The sequence below is a fragment of the Macaca mulatta genome, chromosome 12, assembly GCF_049350105.2.
Source record: "Macaca mulatta isolate MMU2019108-1 chromosome 12, T2T-MMU8v2.0, whole genome shotgun sequence".
NCBI classification, from domain to species: Eukaryota; Metazoa; Chordata; class Mammalia; order Primates; family Cercopithecidae; genus Macaca; species Macaca mulatta.
The window spans coordinates 96,300,530-96,320,779 of NC_133417.1; the positions used below are offsets into that span (position 1 = coordinate 96,300,530).

The 20,250-nt window shown below is 40.6% G+C and overlaps 2 protein-coding genes across 7 annotated transcripts in view; one reads left to right on the forward strand and one right to left on the reverse strand.

Annotated features, from left to right (window-relative positions):
* LOC106992673 (uncharacterized) overlaps nt 1-15,253 on the reverse strand; it is a 71,238-nt gene extending 55,985 nt beyond the window's left edge. The window contains exons 1-2 of the mRNA XM_077956525.1: nt 15,196-15,253; nt 14,107-14,235 (exon numbers count right to left, since the gene is read on the reverse strand). Coding sequence (XP_077812651.1) covers nt 14,107-14,235; nt 15,196-15,253 — 187 coding nt within the window. The remainder of the gene's footprint in view (nt 1-14,106; nt 14,236-15,195) is intronic.
* Nucleotides 1-20,250, forward strand: part of MYO1B (myosin IB) — a 181,922-nt gene that overhangs the window by 2,556 nt on the left and 159,116 nt on the right. For 3 of the 6 annotated variants that reach the window (XM_015110577.3, XM_015110578.3, XM_015110579.3), the window contains exon 1: nt 15,765-15,894. The gene's annotated coding sequence lies outside the window, so the exon portion shown is untranslated. 6 annotated transcript variants of the gene reach the window in all.

Consider the following 20,250-nt stretch of genomic DNA (forward strand, 5'->3'; position numbering starts at 1 on the left):
TGCAGTTATGCAAAGCAAGGAGGAACGTCTGACATCATGGGGAAGAAGAGGGAGTGAGGTGGGTGGGTGGTGTTTGGCTAAGAAGGGATCTCCAGCATGTAGCATCCATGTTTTTAGCATTTGTCCTCCTTTGGGTAAGATTGTCGTCTCATCTATCTCCCTTCTACTGTTTTCAATAGCTGAACATTTGGATTTTTTGTTTTGTTTTGTTTTGTTTTGTTTTGAGACGGAGTCGCGCTCTGTCGCCCAGGCTGGAGTGCAGTGGCGCAATCTCAGCCCACTGCAAGCTCCGCCTCCCGGGTTCATGCCATTCTCCTGCCTCAGCCTTCCAAGTAGCTGGGACTACAGGCGCCCGCCACCACGCCCGGCTAATTTTTTGTATTTTTAGTAGAGACCGGGTTTCACTGTGTTAGCCAGGATGGTCTTGATCTCCTGACCTCGTGATCTGCCCTCCCCGGCCTCCCAAAGTGCTGGGATTACGGGCGTGAGCCACTGCACCTGGCCGAACGTTTGAATTTTAATTAGCCTAACAATAATTAGAGCTATCATTTAATATGTGTTCATTACGTGCCAAGAATTTTACATACATTTACTATATTCATCATCACAACAACTTGATAAAGTGGGTGTTATCTCCATTTTCCAGTGGAAACTGAGGCCTGGAGGAGTTACGTAACTTGCCCCTTACACCGTACAGAAGCTCCTAGATTTACAATGGGGTTATGTCCTGATAAACCCATCATAAGTTGAAAATATTGTAAGTTGAAAATTCATTTAATACACCTAATGTACCGAACCTTTAATGTGTCCGGAACAGTTACATTAGCCTACAGTTGGGCAAAGTCATCTGGTAACACGGTCCACTGTAAAGTATTGGTTGTTCATCCTTGTGATTGTGTGGCTGACTGGGAGCTGCGGCTCACTGCCACTGCCCAGCATGGCGATAGGGTGTCATACTGCATATGGCTAGCCCCAGAAAACATCACAATTCAAAATTCTAAGTACGATTTCCACTGAATGCCTATCATTTTTGCACCATTGTAGAGTCAAAAATCCTAAGTTGAACCATTTTAAATTGAGGACCATCTGTGCTTGTGTAGCTAACTAGTAAGTGGTGGAAGTGTGATTTGGAATTCCAGAGTCCATACTCTTTAGGTATATACTGTATGCTATGATATGTGTTAATAATAGGAATAACAACAGTTTGATTATCTAGTTGATTAGCCCTTGGCAGATTTCAAATTACTTTCACATCTATTATTGATTCTTCCAAAAACCACTGTGAGATAGGTTTGGAAGGCCAGGTTAGGACATTATAACTCTTAGAACTGTATTGCTAAAGAGCTGTATGTTATGGCCTGTGTGAATAAGCTGTAAGTGAATGAAACTTTATTTTTAAAAAGTTAGGCTGCCAACATTTAAAAATAAGTTCTTTTTTCCAAACATTAGAAGTGATAGAACACAGTAGATCTTATATTGCATTCTAGGCTTTTATGTTTATTGAAATCCATTTTAAGCCCTTTTTATCTTACAGCCTTTAATAGAACATTGCACTTTGCTTCTTAACTGAGACCCAATGCCAGAGTGTCTTTTTAAGAAGAGAAATAAGGAGGGAAGGAATGTGCTTATAAAGAGGAAGTGGGACATCAGAATTGGAAACACTCGCAGCAGCAGGCCGTAGATTTTTCTCAGCACATGCTTTTTGTGTTGGCAGTAGCCTTTTACAGAAGACATTCTTCCTTAGGGAAGTGTCAAGGGTCTTTCTGTACAATATCCTCTGAGATCATCAACTTTCTGAGCTCTGTGGGAACACATATTCTGCATGATTTTTGTGCTCATCCCTTCCCCACAGGGGAAGTAAACTAGTTTAGGCATCTGCATGAAAAGGGAATAGCAGTGGTGTCTGTCCTTAGGGTGGCACTGACAGTGGCACTGGGCAGGAGGTACCAGACCTTGACACCAAGTACAGGAGCAGAATGGAGTTTAACACTTGGCATCATGGATTGTTTGTGGATTCCTCAGAATGCTCCTGGGCAAATGGAAAAGTCAATATTGGGTGTTTTGTTTTGTTTCTAAGATAAGAATTTGAAGACTGGAAGTTCTGCCTTGTTTATTTCAAGCTAGGACACCATTTGGGGTCTTCTCAGGTTTTGTGGTATAGGTGACAGTAACTTTAGTCTCCTCGGGCAATGAAATTCTCCTCCACTGGCTGTTTTAGACGTTTGCCTCTGGAGGAGAGGCAGACACATGGTTTGCTAAACTCTAGCAGGTGACCACCTTCCAACTTCCCATAAGCAGCATAGAGGAGGAAAAAGGATGTTTCCCAGCATTACACTCTTACAGCCTTTGGTAGGTCTTTGCAGTTCTCAGCCTCTTCTTCATCAGTTCATATTTTATTAAGCACACAGCTCATGCAAGGCAATGCATTAGACACATTTTAAAAGGAAGAAAGGAAATCCATTGTGCCTTCAGGGACGTTTTAGCAGGGCAGGGGGATGCATTCCAAGAGTGGATGTTGGTGAAATGAAAATGGCTATGACAGCTGTAGTGACCAAGGCCAGGGGAACACTTGCTTTTGAGACAAAAGCTGGGAACAAACAGAAGCAAGAGAGTGGAACAAAACTGAACACAGGTGCCAGCTTCTTCTCCGACTTAGGTTTTATTTCCTCCAGCCTCCAATGATGTGAAAGGGTTCAGGTTCAGAACCCTGACTGAGGTCCAAAAAAATGATATATAAACTACCATTCAATGGGAGAAGGTTTGAATAACAGTGTCTTCCCTGGTGCATGGCAGGTCCTTGGTACCTCTGCCAACCCTCTTCTCTGCACACCTGCCAGCATCCCTTCCTCATCCTGTGTTCAACGTGGCTGTCAACTAAGGCTGTTAATAGACTTCAGTCATATTTGCATTTTAAAAGGCTCTTGTGGACCAGACATGCCAAGTCTCCAAAGAATGAATCATTAATAATGAGTTATATGATATAACTCATGCTACTGTTTTTTAAGTATTGGGTGCTTGCTTTGTGCTAGGCCTTATGCTGGGTACTTTCTGTAGGTTGATTTCCTTCTCATCACTGTCCTTTAGTAGGAGATATTTGTAGATGAGGGAATTGAGTCACTAGCCCAGAGATCAAGCCTCAGAGACCACTTGCTTCCCAGAACAACGAAGTGCCACCAGGTAGGGTGTACTGTGAAGCTTTGAATGAGTACTGTGAAGCTTTGAATGAGTACTGTGAAGCTTTGAATGAGTACTGTGAAGCTTTGAATGAGTACTGTGAAGCTTTGAATGAGTACTGTGAAGCTTTGGGGAAATACTTTGGTTCTTTGGGTGAGTACGTTGATGCTTTGGTCACTTGTAAGGAGTTCGTTTTAAGGAGTTACAGGGAGAGCCCACCTATTGTCCCTCTCCTTCCTGGCTTGTTTCCTTTGTCACTTGGAGTCAGGGTTCCTGCAGGTGTCCTTGGCTGGTCCAAAGCTAGGAGAACTGATTGAACTGCTTCTCAGTTTGTCCTTTTCTGAGTGCTTTGGCTTCTCAGTCCTGTGTCATTCTCCTTCCTCAACTGAGGGAGACAAGATTCAGCCTGCTAGTGAGAGACTGAATAGCCAGTCCCTTTTCTTACCCCCTCGCTGGCCATGCCTTTATCTTCAGGAATAGATTGTCATCTGGGAGTTTCAGGGAGTTTGACTGATCTCTGGTCTCCAGTCTGCCTGCGAGCAGCATGCCACAGGGCATCCAGTCTCGGAGCTCAGAACTTTGATGTGTGAGAATGAAGCGGTGTGGATGCCGTTGCAGAGCTGGGTTTCGGGAGGAGAGTTGGTGTGGAATTTGTATTCTCCCAAGATAGGCAGTTTTAGAAATAGCAGAAAAGTAAAAATGGACATTCTTCTTTTGCTTATCAGATAAGCACCTGATAAGTTTCTGAAAACGCGAGGGGCCTGTCTTTCCTTGATAACTTAAGAGAGGCTTAAGAGAAAACCAAATCTCTGCCTTCCGGGGACTTTCAGTCCAATTCTTCCTGGACTCAAGATGCTTTAAGATTGCACAGATGGCTTAATTTTCTTGTGTTAAAATGAAAATGTAGTAATGTAGTTCAGAATTGTACATTACAGGTTTTTAAATTTGTTTAAAAAAAGAATGCAATGTCTTTAAAGATTTTTTAGAAAATTGAATTGAAAGGACAGTGGAACAGATTATTAGTTATTGACATTATAGTACGTATACACGTCATTTGCCTACTTAATTTTCACTGGTTACATGAAAGCATTTTCACACTGCAACTACAACAACAAAGCTCCCCCAAAATACACCAAGAACCTTAATTGCAAGATTCCTGCTGGTGCCACTTACATTTTCCAGTGTACACCTTCTCTCTCCTCCATCGTTGCTGCTTTGCTTTAAATTTTATGTTAGATCCTGAGTGCTATTTGTGATGTTCGGATTGCAAATATACTAGCTTCCTAACTGATCATTTTTTTCCCTTCAAAGTACTTCAGAGTGATTGGTCTCTGTTTTATTCATTTTAGACCCATAGTCTAAATGCTTTAAGGAAAGGCTTAATTTTCGTAGACATTGGGCCTATGCCAATTTGCGTGGCTTGTTATTTTTGTGGTCCTCATATAATCTGCTAATAGTCATAATAGGTAGATCACAGTTTTGAGCTACCCCTGATATAGTGAGCTATTTATGAAAAAGTTCTCACTTGCCTGAAATTTTCAAAGTGTTGAGAGCTATTCATAAAAATATATGAACTGCCACATTGGTCAGGTTCAGGGCTTATTTGCTGTAGTATTCTGCAGGTATTCTGTGACATTCAGGGAGGAAAATAGAGTTAGACGCCTGACGTTAGACGTCAGCTTTATAAAGGTTCATAGATGTCTCTTGAGTGGCTGTAATTGCATGATCTCTTAAAAACCTCTCATCTATTTACTGAAATTCATCTTGAATTGTTTATTTTTATCCTACGTTCACACATTTCACACTTTAAAGATAGAACTTGATTATATTGGTATTTTTATTTCAAATTTTCAATTTTTGGAATGGCAGAAAGTTGCTATTGAAAAGTGTCTTAAAGGTCACCACTGTAACTCCTTCATTGTACTTGAGACTTGCTCAGCTCCGAAAGTTCACAGGGGACAGATCTGAGAAACTGACTCCAAGTCTTAACCTCTTGCTTAGTTTTCTTTCTAGGGAGATATCTGTCTCTCCAAACCTGTCGAAATCCAAATTTATTACCTCTTACATAATACTTGGTCCCCTATGGACTTCACTGTTTGTGCTAATAGCCTTTTCATCACCGTCTTGACTTTGGATTCTAGAACATCACCTACTTCCCCATTTTCTGTGACCCTTACATTCCTCCTGTCAGTCACTATGTCTGATTTATTGTTCCCTGCTATCTTGGCCCTTTGCAAATCCTCAAGCCCTCATTCTGGTTCAGACCTTTAAAAGGCTGAGTTACTAGGGTATAGTGTTACCCAAAGTGAGTTGTTCAGTAAAAAATTAGTAAGTCGGAAAAAAAAAAATCCACCCATAAAGTTGATAGATGTTCCTGTAAAAGGGGATCCTTGGCCAGGTACACGTTAGAATAGTTGGTTAAGTTTCTTTGTAGAAAGACTTCTCATGGCCTTCATTCGTGACTGTGTACTATGAATTCCCAAGAGAAAGATATAATATTCACATGTCCCAACTTATGTCACCATTGTACCATGTTTTGGGGGGATCATTTTGTAGATAACACTGCCGTGGTCACTTCACTGTACCTTTTTAGGTTCTGTCACTGCCTGGCCTACTGTGGGAAAGTGCATTCCATGTGAGCCGTACTTGGTTCACTCTCAACTGTGTGTCTTGTGCTTTTATCTTGTTGTTCTGGGTCATTCCTTCCCCCCAGAAGCTCCTCTCCCCTATCACATTGACACATCTTTCTGTGCCCAGCTTTGTGCCCATCTTCTCTGTCAGTTTTCCTAGACCAGGATGCCCTTGTTCTTCTGAACTTACAACACTTACTGTTTCACAACTAAAAAAAAAAAAAAAAAAGAAGAAAATACTTGAAGCACAATGAAATGTTGAAAGTAACTTACACATTCATACAGTTAAATTGTTGGAATTCCCACAAAATTCCATCTTCCATATTTGCGTCAGTTGGCGCATCACATGCACATCACGTTCTCCTCTGTTTCCCCCACAGGGTAGCTTGCACATATGTTCAACAAGCTTGTCACTTGTGGGGCTTTTTTCTTTAATTTTGTGTTATTCAAATTGTGTTGCATTTGAATAGAAATTCAGGAAGAATTGACATCTTTATGGTTTCATGGTTTCCCATCCACAAACCTCATAAGCCTCTTTAATAGGTCTTTTATGTCCTTCAATGAAATTTTATCGTTTTATGTGTAAAACTCTTTCATACCTTTTGTTAGATTCCTGCCAAGGTGCATGAAGCACCATGAAGGTTTCTGTGGTCATTGTGAATGAATTATTTAGTACATTTCTCGTTAGTGTTGCTGGTGTACAAGAAAGGGATTGGTTTTGTATTTGTTTATAAATAGTTCTTGATTGATCAAGTTCACGTCTAAACCTGTGTTTGCTATGGGAGCCTGCAGTTGGGTGGCTTTTCTAATAGAGCACAAAATAACTTAGCCTTTATTGAAAATGTCATAATTCACTTTATTTATTTATTTATTTATTTATTTATTTATTTATTTATTTATTTTAGAGACAGGGTCTGGCTCTGTTGCATAGGCTGGAATGCAGTGGTGTGATCATAGCTCAGTGTGTCCTCAAACTCCTGGATTCAAGTGAGCCTCCCACCTCAGCCTCCCAAGTATCTAGGACTATTGGTATGCGCCTCCATGCCCAACTAATTTTAAAATTTTTTGTAGAGATAATGTCTCATTGGTCCCAGGCTCCTGGCCTCAATCAGTTCTCTTGCCTTGGTCTTCCAAGTTCTGGGATTACAGGTGTGAGCCACCACACCTGGCCTAATTTAAAAATCATATGTAATACTTTTAGAAGTGAGGAAGGGTGACTTTTAGTTGTTTAACGTGTTCATTTATTAACTCATCAAATGTTTAGGTGCCTAGTATGTTTCAGGCACTGTACTATGTACTGCGTTTTTGTTTCTGTTTTAGAGACAGGGTCTCTCTGTTGCTCAGGCCGGAGTATAGTGGTGTGATCATAGCTCACTGCAGGACCAAACTCCTGGGCACAAGTGATCCTGCTGTCTCCACCTCCCAAGCAGCTAGGACTACAGGCAGCATCTCCACGCCCCACTAATTTTTACATTTTTTTGTGGAGACGGGGTCTTGCTTTGTTACCCAGGCTGATCTTGATCTGGCCTCAAGTGATCCTCCCTCCTCAGCCTCCTGAAGTGTTAGGATTACAGGTATGAGCCACCACACCTGTCCTGTACTGAGTCTTTAATGTTGAACAAAACAGTGTGGTTTCTGCTCTCATGAAGGTGAAGGGAAAGAGACATCGTGGAAATGGACACAGATAAATATATATTCATGAATTGGCATCGATACTGTGAAGGAAAAGGACAGGGGGCTGTGAGAAAGGCGGAGAGAGGGAAAATTAGATTGTGGTACAAGCCTGGCTTAGGAAATAAACATTCACACAGCTGCCTGAAGGATGAGTTGGTGTTAGAGAATGAGGAGGATGGAAAACTTTCTAGGCAATAAAAAGAGGCTCAGAAGCCCCAAGGTGGGACTCGACTCTGAATGATACAAGGATGGGAATTTTAGTGACTGATGACTTAAATCAAGTTATTAATTCTTAGTAAATTATCATAATAGTGGTATTTAACAGCGTTTTATACACTATTACGACAAAGTGAAGATATTTATTTTTGGTCAGTATTTCCTCATCCTGCCAAATGAAGCTGCCTAGATTCAGAGAGCTACTTCCATGATGAGGCTTGAAAGGGGCCACTGCCCATGCCCCAACCCCCTCTGCATTTTGAGTATTGCCACTGCTGCAGCCTTTGGGTCCTGGCGTCTGCTGGACACCAGTGTCCTGCTCAGCAGTTTCCTCCCGAGCTCTGCACTAATAGGCTGGGTCCTTTTAGGTCAGGTCAGGTCGGAAGAAGACTGCTCTGCCCTTTCTGGGAGGGGTGGTGAACAGGGCCTTCTGTGTTTTGTCCAGCGTCTCAGCCTTCACTCTCCCTCCTTCACCGTCTCTTAAACACACACTGAGGGCTCAGACATGACAATGGGATGGGATCCAAGCTGAGTTACACACACCTTATTCTACCTAGAATCCGTGCTCTGTTTGGTCATTGAGGCTTTGCTCTGGGGCAAGCATGACTGAGCTTACATTGAGATGAGTCCTCTCTATAGTGAAAAGCTATGTGGTGCAGTGGTTACGGGCTGGTCTCTGGAGACAGTACTGGTTTTTGAAACTTGACTCTTCTGCCTGGTAGCCCCCGGACCTTGGCCTTTTAGCTTAAACTGTCTGCCTCCTTTTTCTCGTCTGCACAATGTGGATAATTTTGCAGAACTGCCTTCTTTGGGTTATAGTAAGGATTAAATGAATCAACTCATATGCAGTCCCTAGAACAGTGTCAGGCACAGAGCAAGCACTTGGTGTAGATGTTAGTTACTACTGTTCAGCCTTTCCTGCAATGCATTCCTGGGGTTCCTCCTCTCCCACACCAGATATTTAAACCTGTTTGAATCCTAGCAGTGCATATAATTTAGGATTTCGTACGGGGGACTCCTTTGGAAAATATAGGGAGAAACATGGCAAAAAAAAGAAACCAAAACGTTAACAGTGATTGTGTTAGGATAGTAGATTGGGGTGACTTTTACTTTTAACTCTCTATTTTCTAAATCTTCTGTAATCTGGTTATGTTACCTCTGTACTAATAATATAATAAAATTATTTGAAGAAAGAAAAGTCAGGCTGGCAGTCTTCAAGTGGTTTGCTAAAAAGGGACAGGAGAGAGTGAGAAGCCAGGGGTGGGCCTGCTCTAGTGGCATTCACAGGTGAAGGACCTTCCCATTTGTGCTTATAGTTGCAGAAACTAAGTCACGGTATTGAAAAGTCTTTAGCAGAAGTATCCCCAAAAGTTAGAAGATGGGGCTATTCCTTGTGAATCCCCCTTTTCTGTGAATTTTTTTTTTTTGTCTGTCATTATTTTCCCTTTTTGTTTCTTCTGTGCTCCCTTAGTGGGCCTCTTGCCATCTGTCTCTCTTTCATCCGGTCCCCTCTTCCTCCCCCGTCCCCTTGAAAGTCTCTCCTTTTAATCCATCTTCTTTACTGGCCGTCGTGCAGAAATGATGCACCCATTTATTTATTTTTATTTATTTTTATTTCTTATTATTATTATACTTTAAGTTCTAGGGTACATGTGCATAATGTGCAGGTTTGTTACATATGTATACTTGTGCCATGTTGCTGTGCTGCACCCATCAACTCGTCAGCACCCATCAACTCGTCATTTATATCAGGTATAACTCCCAATGCAATCCCTCCCCCCTCCCCCCTCCCTCCCCTCCCTCCTCCCCATGATAGGCCCCGGTGTGTGATGTTCCCCTTCCCGAGTCCAAGTGATCTCATTGTTCAGTTCCCACCTATGAGTGAGAACATGCGGTGTTTGGTTTTCTGTTCTTGGATGCACCCATTTATTCCATTCAAAATAAAGCATCAGTTTTATTTTTATTGTCAAAATAGGTAAATATAACTTTTCACTCTCAGAAATCTAAATGAAGTTGCCCTTTACTTACTTACACCTAGAATTAATTGATAGTTAATTTATTTGCTGACAAATTAATGAACTCTGGGGGGCTGTGGCCTCCTAAAAGCACTAGCAATCTTGGAAGATTGGGTGGCTGCAAGGAAGGGAAGATTGAGGGAATGTTGAAGTTAAATTTTTCCTCTTTGCCTATTTTGCCTAGGGTTATCTGTGTTGCTGCCATTTTGGTATGTGTCAGAATTTTTGAAGTTTTCCAGCAGAATTCTGGAAAATTACCAAAATACATTTTTACAAAGAAACCATGCCAAATCTGACAAATTTCTTCAAAACCCCATTGATTTTAATCACTGAAAAGTTCAGCGAACTTTCCAGCTTTTCTTTCATGCTGCTCTTTTGATGTAATTGTGGGTGGAGAAATGGACTTTCCTGCAAAGTGTGTTTATCTACAGGAATTTGTTCTTAGCAGTGGTGTTTTATAAGTATCTTAAAAATAATGCTGACATAGATTTGAAAGAAGGTAGTGGGTTACAGTAATGTTACCTGGTATCAGCTGCAGAGCTGTTTACATGAGGAATATTGCTAATTTAATGATGCTGCATAGTTGAGTATAAAATCTAGTTGAGGGCATTTAAATAAACGGAAGTAAGGTGATGCCTTTCTGTACCTTATTCCACAATTTAGGTTTTTTATCTCCAGTGACAAATGCCTAATTTGAATATATCATAAATATTTATGATAGTTCTTTTTCTGCTTTAAGGAAGTCTGGGACAATTACAGTAAAATCTAGTTTTATAGAATGTGTGTAGCTAGACTTTTAGCATTGGTTTTTCAAAAAAAGACATCATAGGAAATTTTAAAATTAGAAACAATATATGTATCGCTTAATGATGGGTATACATTCTGTGAAGTGTGTCGTCAGGCGATTTTGTCATTGTGCAAACACCACAAAGTGGACTTACACGAACTTAGATGGGCAGATAGCCATATGCAGGTATAGCCAACACACGTATACAGGTACAGCCAACACAAGTATAGCCAATTGCTCCTAGTCTACAAACCTGTACAGTGTGTTACTGTACTGAATATTATAGGCAATTATAACACAGTAGTATTTGTGTATCTAAACAAAGAGAAGGAATAGTAAAGATGTGATATAAAAGATAAAAAATGTTGTACCTCTCTAGGGCACTTATGAATAGAGCTTGCAAGACTAGAAGTTGCTCTGGGAGAGTCAGTGAGTGATGGGTGAATGTGAGGGTCTAGGACATTACTGTACACCAGTGTAGACTTTATAAACACTGTACACTTAGGCTACCCTAAATTTATAAAACCACAAAGTAATTGCATCATGATGTCATTAGGCAATAGGAATTTTTCAACGGCATTTTGATCTTATGGGACCACCATTATATGTGTGGTCTGTTGTTGACAGAAACGGACGTGGTGCATGACTATATACCCTTTTTGAACAGGGCAGCAGTTATAGCTGCTTGTTTGCTTTTGTCACAGAGCTACATGATGTTGGCAGGACCTTGTATCTTCATTTCATACATACTAATACTGTGGAGGAGAATCAAGTTGTTGGGTTTAGCTTAGGCATGCCAAGGGTATGGCATGGGCATGGAAGACATAATGCTAGAACCGCCAGCCCAGTCTTAATACTTGGTACTTGTTGCCAGTTTAAAAAACAGCACAGAGGTATAGGTAAAATGTTAAAGGAAACTTGTACTAATTTACATCCTTCGAAGTGACCTGTTTTGTGTCTCATGGACTCTGGGCTGTAATACCTGACTATCCTCTGCAACTCGCATGGAGAAAATGCCCCTTCGTTACCTGGCAGGCAGTGAGCCAGGCTGAACACTTGATACACAGTCGACTTCACCGACTCTGTGATTTAGCTTCCAGCTTTACAGTTGCTGTCTTGGCAGCAGCTTGTGCATGGTGAACTTTTCTGACTAGAACAGTTAATAACCCCCGCAGATGTTGGGAGCCCAGTTGTGCAGCTGTTGATATGTCCAGTTGGATTTCTTGAAAGAATTAATCAATTTTGAGGATCTCATGCTGAGGGCTACGAGCATAATAGGATTTAGGGGGAACTTTATTTTATGGGAGTTTGAGTTGGTATTGCAACAGATGTAGCGGGAGGTGGAACAGCAGCTGAAGGGATGCAGGAAAATAGAGTTTAAAAAGACATTTATGAGCCTACCACTCTAAAAGTATCAACTGTGGTCATTTCTGAATATTCTTTTCCAGGCTCTTTATGTGAATGTTTTAAAATGTGAACGTAATCATAGAGTACATACATTTTCTATATTGCAGCATAGTATTTGAAATAAATTTTCTAGTTGTGTATTATTCCATTGAGCACCATCATTTTCTGCAACATCCCTTTATTTTTGGGCATTTGGGTTCCTTCTGCCACTTTGCTGTTGTGAGTAATACTGTGATGAGCCTTTTTGTACCTATAACCTTTTCTATATTTTGAGTGATTTTCTAACGGTAGATATTGAGAATGAGATGATTGGGTCAAAGATTGCTGTGAACTCTTTGGTGTAATCAGGCAATGGATGGAGTGACTTGGTTGGTGGGGCAGGCTGAGTTGGAATCTGGTTTAACTCTCTAGTTTCTGGTTTGTGTGATGTTGGGAATGGTTTGCATAGACAGGGCTGCAGGTGAGGGGTTCATTTTGGATGTGGAGCATCCAGCAGTGAGGGAGCTTCAGGGACTGTTGAAATACAAGGTCTGGAGCCTAGGGAAAAGCCAGGACCTGGGGTTCAGATGAGGGGATCATGGGCAGCTACGTGTGGTGGAAGGTGTGGATAATGTTAGGATTGCTTAGGGTGGAGTGAGAAGAGAGGAAGGCGGAGGATAGAACTCTGGGAACATCTTTCTGTGACAAGTAGAGGATGGAGAATCACTAAGGAAAATAAGGAGTGTCCGGGGGTGGGATGTGGACAGCCAGGGTTTCCTTTCTTTTCAAGAGCTTACTTTGGTTAAAATAAGACTGAGTGGGTAGCTATCCCTGTAGAGCCTGGGGGCAGATTTATTTTGGAGGGTATAATATTACTTTTTTTCCAGATAGGCTTTTTGTTTTTGTTTTTGTTTTTTTTTTTTGAATTAAAGCTATATAGAAGTTAAGGTTATTCTATTTGGTGCTGAGTGGGGAGCCTTACATGCCTGGTGCTAGGGTCAGGATTGACTTGTATGTATGTGTTAAACTGTTTGGCTGTTTTGGGCTTCTGGTGTGTGTATGTTTACATAATATTGGTTGTTTTGGGGTTTCTGGTGTATATGTCTTCACACAGTGTTTTAGTAGTCTATTGAAATACATCAATATCATTTTTACATAAAAGAACATATTTTTATTGAAGAGAGTGAATGTCAGATTTCTAAAAGTATGTCAATCATGAATGAATATACCATTTAGCTACCTATAATAGAAGCACCCAGATTTTTCTGGGAGCCTTTGCTTTTTTCAAGAGAATGTATTTCCTTTTCAGAGAAACATTTGTCTGTGTTGACAATTTTAAAGAAGTATGTGATTTTAAATTATTAAACTCAAATTTAGTTTTTAATAGTAATTTCTGTGTTTATTCTATCTTTAAGAGCCAAGTTATAGAATGACATGTGACTTGTACTCTTGACTCTATGTCTGGTTGTGGATTTGAAGTGTTATTTTTGTGCTTTCCTAAATAACTTAAGCACTTATGACCATGTATTTGGGTCAGAATAAATATGGTAGTTGGATATACTTTTGAAAAGCCAACCAGATTTTTAACCTGGTGATATGATGGTACTATTTATTCTTGTAATTGTCCAGACTCACGGCTTTAGAAAACAGTATGAGCTTTTATTGACTCCCAGACTTGCTGGATTAGTTGGTGTTCCCTTTTCCTCTGTAAAATGGATCAGCCAATGCCAGGTATACACTAATACTCCAAGCTAGAGGGCTACCCTGTAGTGTGCTCTTGAGTTTCTTTTCCCACCAGTTGAGATGAATGCTTCTCCAGACCTGACTGTGTTAATTCCCAGACCTGTGTGTGCCAGGTGTACTTATTATAGTTTAATATAATGATTTTAAACGTGTGTGCCAAAAGAATTGTTGTTTCTATGAAAATTCATTTGAATGCTTTGGAAATCACCTGGTAAGAATGAATTACCATAAATGACTGCAGCTAATTTCGGAGCGGCTGAGATAAGTAAAGATTGGGGGGACCATAAAATAAAAGTATTCTCACTGATATTATCAGTTATTCATGAGTGGTGGATTAAGTCGTGATTATGTAAAACTTGACAATCATACTGGCTCAAAGCAGTAACCCGTGTTCACACTGTGTGTCCATTGTGGATCAGATGGGGACTCTGCTCCATTTGTCCTTAACCTTACTCCAGAGCACAGTCTGATGGGGCAGTACCTTCTGGAACATTGCTGGTCCCTGTGGCAGAGGGGACGCCTGCTGTGAAGCTCTCACTGGCTGTGTGCCTGAATTCAGCAAGGCGGGATGTAGAGAGGGGTACGGGGCATTTGTAAAGGGTAACGAGGTCTACCACACATCACTTTCCAGGGCTCTTTAGAGCCTTACCATTACCATTCTTTAAAGAAATTGGACTTGGAGGATGATGCCTTGAGGATGGTTTATAAAAGAAAGACCGTTGAGTGCAATGGTGGACATATACTCAAAGAAAAGGCTCCAGCTCGATAACAAAAGATTGACAATAAATGTGTATTTATAGAGCTTCATTTAAAATGACATGTTTAGGTATGTATCATTTTTTATGACTTCCAAATTTAACTGACTTAAAAAAAAATCAACCAAATTGTCAATCCTAATGCATTTGGGTACGAGAACCTCTACTTTAGTCTTAAACCCTCCTGTTTCTTTCACACCCTCTATCAAATTAGTTTGCCACCTTTTATGATAGACTCATCTGTGATTTCCCTTGGCACATCTCCTGTTTCATTTGCATTAGCATTATCCTAATTCTCGTTCCTCAACTACTAGATTGGTACCTCAAATGAACTCCTTGGTATACTATCTTGTATAGGGCCTGTATGCAGTGAGAAAAAGGCACTCTTTGGGGCAGACACAGTCCCACAGGAGCTCAGCTTTATTTTAGTCACCTAATTTCCCACCCTGGCTGGCCCACTTTTATGCGGTACACAAACTGAACAACTGCACGGAGCAGTCCTCCCTGCATTTAGTCACTTTCCCAACAAATTCAGACCGCCCATCCTCTGCTTAAGCTTCCATTAAATTTGTTGTCTCTGTTGTGCTCAAAATCATTTTGGTGGCTCCCTGTCCTCTGTATGTAGTGCTGTCCTCAGTTTTATCTTCCATGGGACCATCACCAGTGACTCTGAGTCTCAGTTGTTGCCATCTTGATGTGTGCCATAAGTAAGCTGGTTGGGCTGTGTAATGCTGCTCTCTCCCCGCCCACCCATTCCCACCACTCTGGCAACTGTGGGCTTGTTAGGTCTGACTCCCAGTCTAGCCTTGGCTTACCTTTCATCCCAGCTTCACTGTTCGTCGGGATCCTGTACTGGCCGTCCTCTGCTACCATTTTGCCAGGTCACCGTCTTCTGAATATGTTTTTTATTTCTTGCTTTAAACTTCTTTTCTGCTTAATCACATCCAACTCACCTTTCAAGGTCAAGTTTCACCTCTTTATCTATCCTTCTGTGATTCTCCTGCTCCATGATAGTAGCTCCACCTCTAAACAGAAATGTTCATCTCTATATTCCTCCTTTTGAGGTGAATCGCCTGCCCTATGTGAGCATATTATTATATTAGTTAGCTTACTCTTAAGTATTCTTTCCTCAATTAGATTGCACATGCATGAGAAGCAGTAGTTGTGTCTCTCATTCTTTCTTCTTTCATTGCCTGCCTAGTGCTTTCTGAATACCAGGACCATGGGTCCGAGTGAGAGGCTGTCAATAGAAGAGTCCAGCATGTAACCATGATGGACTCTCGATCAATTTTATATGATTAACTCATATAAAACAGCCCTGGATTGAAGCTGGGGCCGCCTCTTCCTAGCCACAGGATATTGACCTACTTTCCTCTTCTTATCTGTTTGCAAAATATTTGTTGTACTTAGTGTGTTCTCCCTGTCACAACGAATGTTTGTCTCTCTCTTTCATATGAACTGAAGGCTAAAGTGCTAGTTAAATCAGTGGAAAAAACAATGGAGAAGAAAAGTTGGTAAGCAGTTTTAATTTCTAAAGTAGAGGGGCCTTATAATTTTGTCGTTTAAAAAGAACCCTAGCTTTTCTACCCACCTATTGAGAGACAAATGTAAGGGTAGAACTTTAAATTTTAAGTTTTGATGATTTGTAATATAATAATGTATTTCGAAAGCCCCTTTTTTGATAAACTACTTGTAGAAGGATGTTACCTTTTCTTAATCAGGTTTTTACAAAGTGGTTCACTATTGTATATTTTATTTCTTACCAAAACTTTCCTTGGGAAAATTTGTTGTATTGCTCCACACATGGTCAAGGTAATTAACTTTAAAAATGAATTATCCTATAGCTTTACAGGTTAGTAACGTGTGCTGTATTCAAGGAGAAAAAACTGTGTGGGGGGGTGTTATTTGTAGGTATGTCTCCTTATATAAATATATGAAATAACTGCTGTATCCTGTGGAATATTTGGAAATTAGCAGAACTGTTATTCAAATTTAGTTAACATTTACAAATGTGAATTCAGTAAGCATTTTATTTGTGACTTAAAAATGATTAGTTATGGCATGTCTTATAGGTTGATTTGTTTGGATTGTCTTTTGTTCTTCGTAAATACTTCAGAATGTATTTAAGGATATGTAAGGAATTATGGTGCCTTTGATTTTTAATGCCCCCAACATTAGAAAAACTAGAAATTTACCTAGAAAATGTTTCCAAATTCTAATATGATTGTTGATTTTAATCAGTGTAGGTGAAGTAACCCATTGCAGCAGTTTAGCTATTTTCTTTAAAAAATATTTCTCAATTTACATTATCAGTGTCTTTTTTGGAACATCTTAGCTGTTTTTGTTTGATCAATTCTCAACTAATAAACATTCATGAAATCCTAATGTAAATGTGTAAATATCTCTCCCTTTGTTTACATGGTTTATTAGACTTTATTTTAGTGGGTAACTGCTTGAGGAAGCTTCTGAATTTTTATTATTCTAAAAAACTTTTTTAAACCTTGATTATGAAGGCATTACCAAAGCTTCACTGTTGAGTGATGCATATTTTTTCCCTCCTTTACATGTAGATTTCTTAATTTGTAATCGTTAGACTTTTTTTTTTGCTTTCCTAACTAGATGAATTTTTTAAAGTAACCAGTTCCATTTTGTAGCTAACCATGTATTGTAAACATACAGGAACCATGTTCAAATGTGCCTTGATGGCCTAACTTATCTGGTTATTCTGTGCATCTTTCTGTGCTGTGTATGGTTACACTCTTAATTTTATTTTGATTATGAGGTCAGAATAAACAGAGCTGCTTTCCTTTGCTTCTGAGTAATGTCATTGAGAGAGATTCTTGTGGTCTGGCATTTGCTGGCTTTTTGGTTTTTAACATTCTCTATAACCAGATTCAGGATGCATGCTAACCCCAAAATGAGTGAACTCAGTCTTTCCAGAGTTGAACCTTTTTTTTGTTGAGTCAACAGCATTGGAAGCCAGGACAAGATCTTAGGAGACGATGTGTTATATGCTTTGTGAGGAAACTGAGGCTCGAAGGTAGCACTGTGCCCAGTGTCTCACTGTGAGCTAGCTTGCAGAGCTGGGTCTGCAACTTGGATCTTGTGGATGTTTTTTCCAGAACCACTGCAGTAGTCATTGTAACCTATGATCTTTGCAGAATGCCAAAGCTGTTGTTTTCTGGAGGGATAATTTGCTTCCTTAGCCTACAAACAAGAATAGTGCACGAAATCCAGTACATTTCTCTCTATTATCACTGAAAAGAGCCTGAACGATGGGAAGGCCCCTGGTTTTTTTTTTTTCTTTTTCTTTTTTTTAAGAGAAGGTCGTTCTGCCATAGTGTATCCCAGGCTGTTTTATGTGAGTGTCTTTGTTCAGAACCAATATGGAGTGGCCTCCAAAACTAATGGGTAGAGGAAACCCTATGTGAGTGCCTACCAGGTGCAAATCACTGTACTTTTAATTATAATGAGGGAGCACCTTGAGTGATTGCATGATCTGATCAAGCATAAAGAGAACAGAGAAATGAATCTACAAGTGGTGTAAGACTTTGGTGAGGATCTTAGCATATGGAACCAGATTGGGACCCTCTGATTAATAAGCTGATTCATTTGGAAGGGAAGTTGGTTTTCTCCTGGTGGCTGTATTCAATTCAGTAATCACCAGTCTTTCTTGGCGTCTGTGCACCCACCAGGAACAAATCAGAGTCGGGTGTGCCAGTTACGTTTGAACAGTTTTACATTCACCTGGGGGTTCCAGGGTCTCAGATTTGCCAATCTAAACACATTGACTTCTTGGAATTTTTAAAATCTGCCTCGAAGGAACACATTGAAAAGTCCATGCATTATAATTAGCACGTTCCTCTGTACAGCTGAGTTTGTGTTTCTGGATATAACAGCGGTTTATAGTTTTTGGCTACCTTGTCCCTCGGGAACTTGTAGCCTTTTTTCAGACATTAGCTCATTAATTCTCCAGTCATTGTGAGCCGTGTAGTATGACGACAGGTTCCCCTACAGCCGGGCTGCATGCTGCCCATCCTGGACCTTCTAGGGTTGTGGCAGGTGAGGGGTCCATGTGGAGGGGGTGGAGAGGGAGGCAGGGCACGACTTTCAGACCCAGCCTTGGAGTGGGGGGTGTGCTCTCTGAAGTTGACCTGCCCTTTGGCAGCCATTCCTGCCATGACTCTGCAGAGCTTCCTCCGGGAAATGACTGTAGGGACAGTCATGTTGGCTGCATTTCCTCCTCGGGGTGTTAAACCTCATGCAAGATCAACTGCAAATGAGGCCACTCACTAGGTTAGTTACCTGGACATACCTGCTAGGAGACAGGACAGAAGAGTAGGTCAGCTCTTCAGGGTGAGAAGAAGAAAGGGGCATTGGAGAGGGAGAAATTCATCTACTGAGTCTGCTCTCTCGGTCAGGCTACATAACAGCCCTGTGGAATAGATGTTGTCATCCCTGATTTTTTAGATTAGAAATTTGAATTCCAGAGATGAATTCTTTTGGATTCGAGCCTGGGTCTGTGGCTCCACAGCCTGTGCCATACCACATTGGGGTGGATCGAAAGGATCCTTTGTGGTAAACGATTGCTGCAAGCCTTCTGTAATATGGAAGCAAAAACTGTCTTTGAAAAACTGTGCACTGTTGTGAAGAGCTTGCTGTTTACGAATTAGACTGAAGGGTGTATGTAATAGAATAGGTGTGAAAGACCATTTTCAGACCCGTCAGAAAAGCTTCATCCTCGCCCTGGCTCTTCTAGGAACCAGCTGGCTCCACTGCTTTCTTTTTTAAAAGAAGGTTTTGCCTGGGATTCTAAGGTCTCTCTCCTTGCTCTTTAATTATAAACAAAGGCACTTAGAAATTTTGCCCTTACGTCACAAGTGAGAGTTGGTAACTGGTAATCCAAAACCTTCCATGTTGTTATAGCAGCCGCTGTTATTTTTGACTCAGAATTTCTTCTAATTAGTCTGGATGGTATAGTTTGTCATTCTCACTTTACACAGTTGGGAAAAAAAACTTTTTCCCCCCTTGTCACTTTGCGAATTGTAAAGTTCTAGATGCTGTCTTTCAGTCCTTAATAACTGGCCTGTGCCTGGGATTGAGGGTGGTGGATTGAGAGTATCTCCTTGTTGGTGGCTTTTGTTGATAAGGCCAGCTTTTCTACACTCAGACAGAAACAGACCTTGATCTTGGTGGTACTGACCCCTCTCTGTCTATGCAGAGACACAACCTAGGGTGTTAACCCTTAGATAACCAGAATGTTGAATTAATGGCCCCTCCCACTCACAGCTTTTTAAGGTTGGAGTCAGGTATGGCATATAGGCTTCCATTTGCTATTATCCATTTGTTTGTTTTCTCTTTGTGTTTAAATCTATTGGATTTCCTCATTGCCTGGTAATTTCATGTCCTTTGTATTAGCCAGAATTTGAACACAAGGCAACAACATATTATATGGAAATTGCCCAGTAGTTGTGCCTATTTCTTCCATAATCCAAGATTCTAACAAAAGCCCTCCTACTAGCATTCCATTAGACATTTTCAGCAGAAAACTTTAGAGAAAATGGGGTGAGGGGTTTCTCAATATATAGTTGGCTTTCACAGTGAAATTAAGGATTGGAAAATGAGAGAACTATAACTGGTGAGGTAAATGCCGTGAATAGACACACCTTATATAAATATCTCTAAGCAAGCATGTAGGTGGGAATGAAAATCAGCCATCACCTAACTCTTTTCACAAATGCATGTCAGGGTACCCACTTTCTCCAATGCTTTAGGGAGCCCTGCAGGGCACCCCATGTAGTTCTGTGTGGCCCACCAGCCCTGTTACCTTTGAGAATAATGCTGCTTGAGTAAATTGTCCTATAGAATCC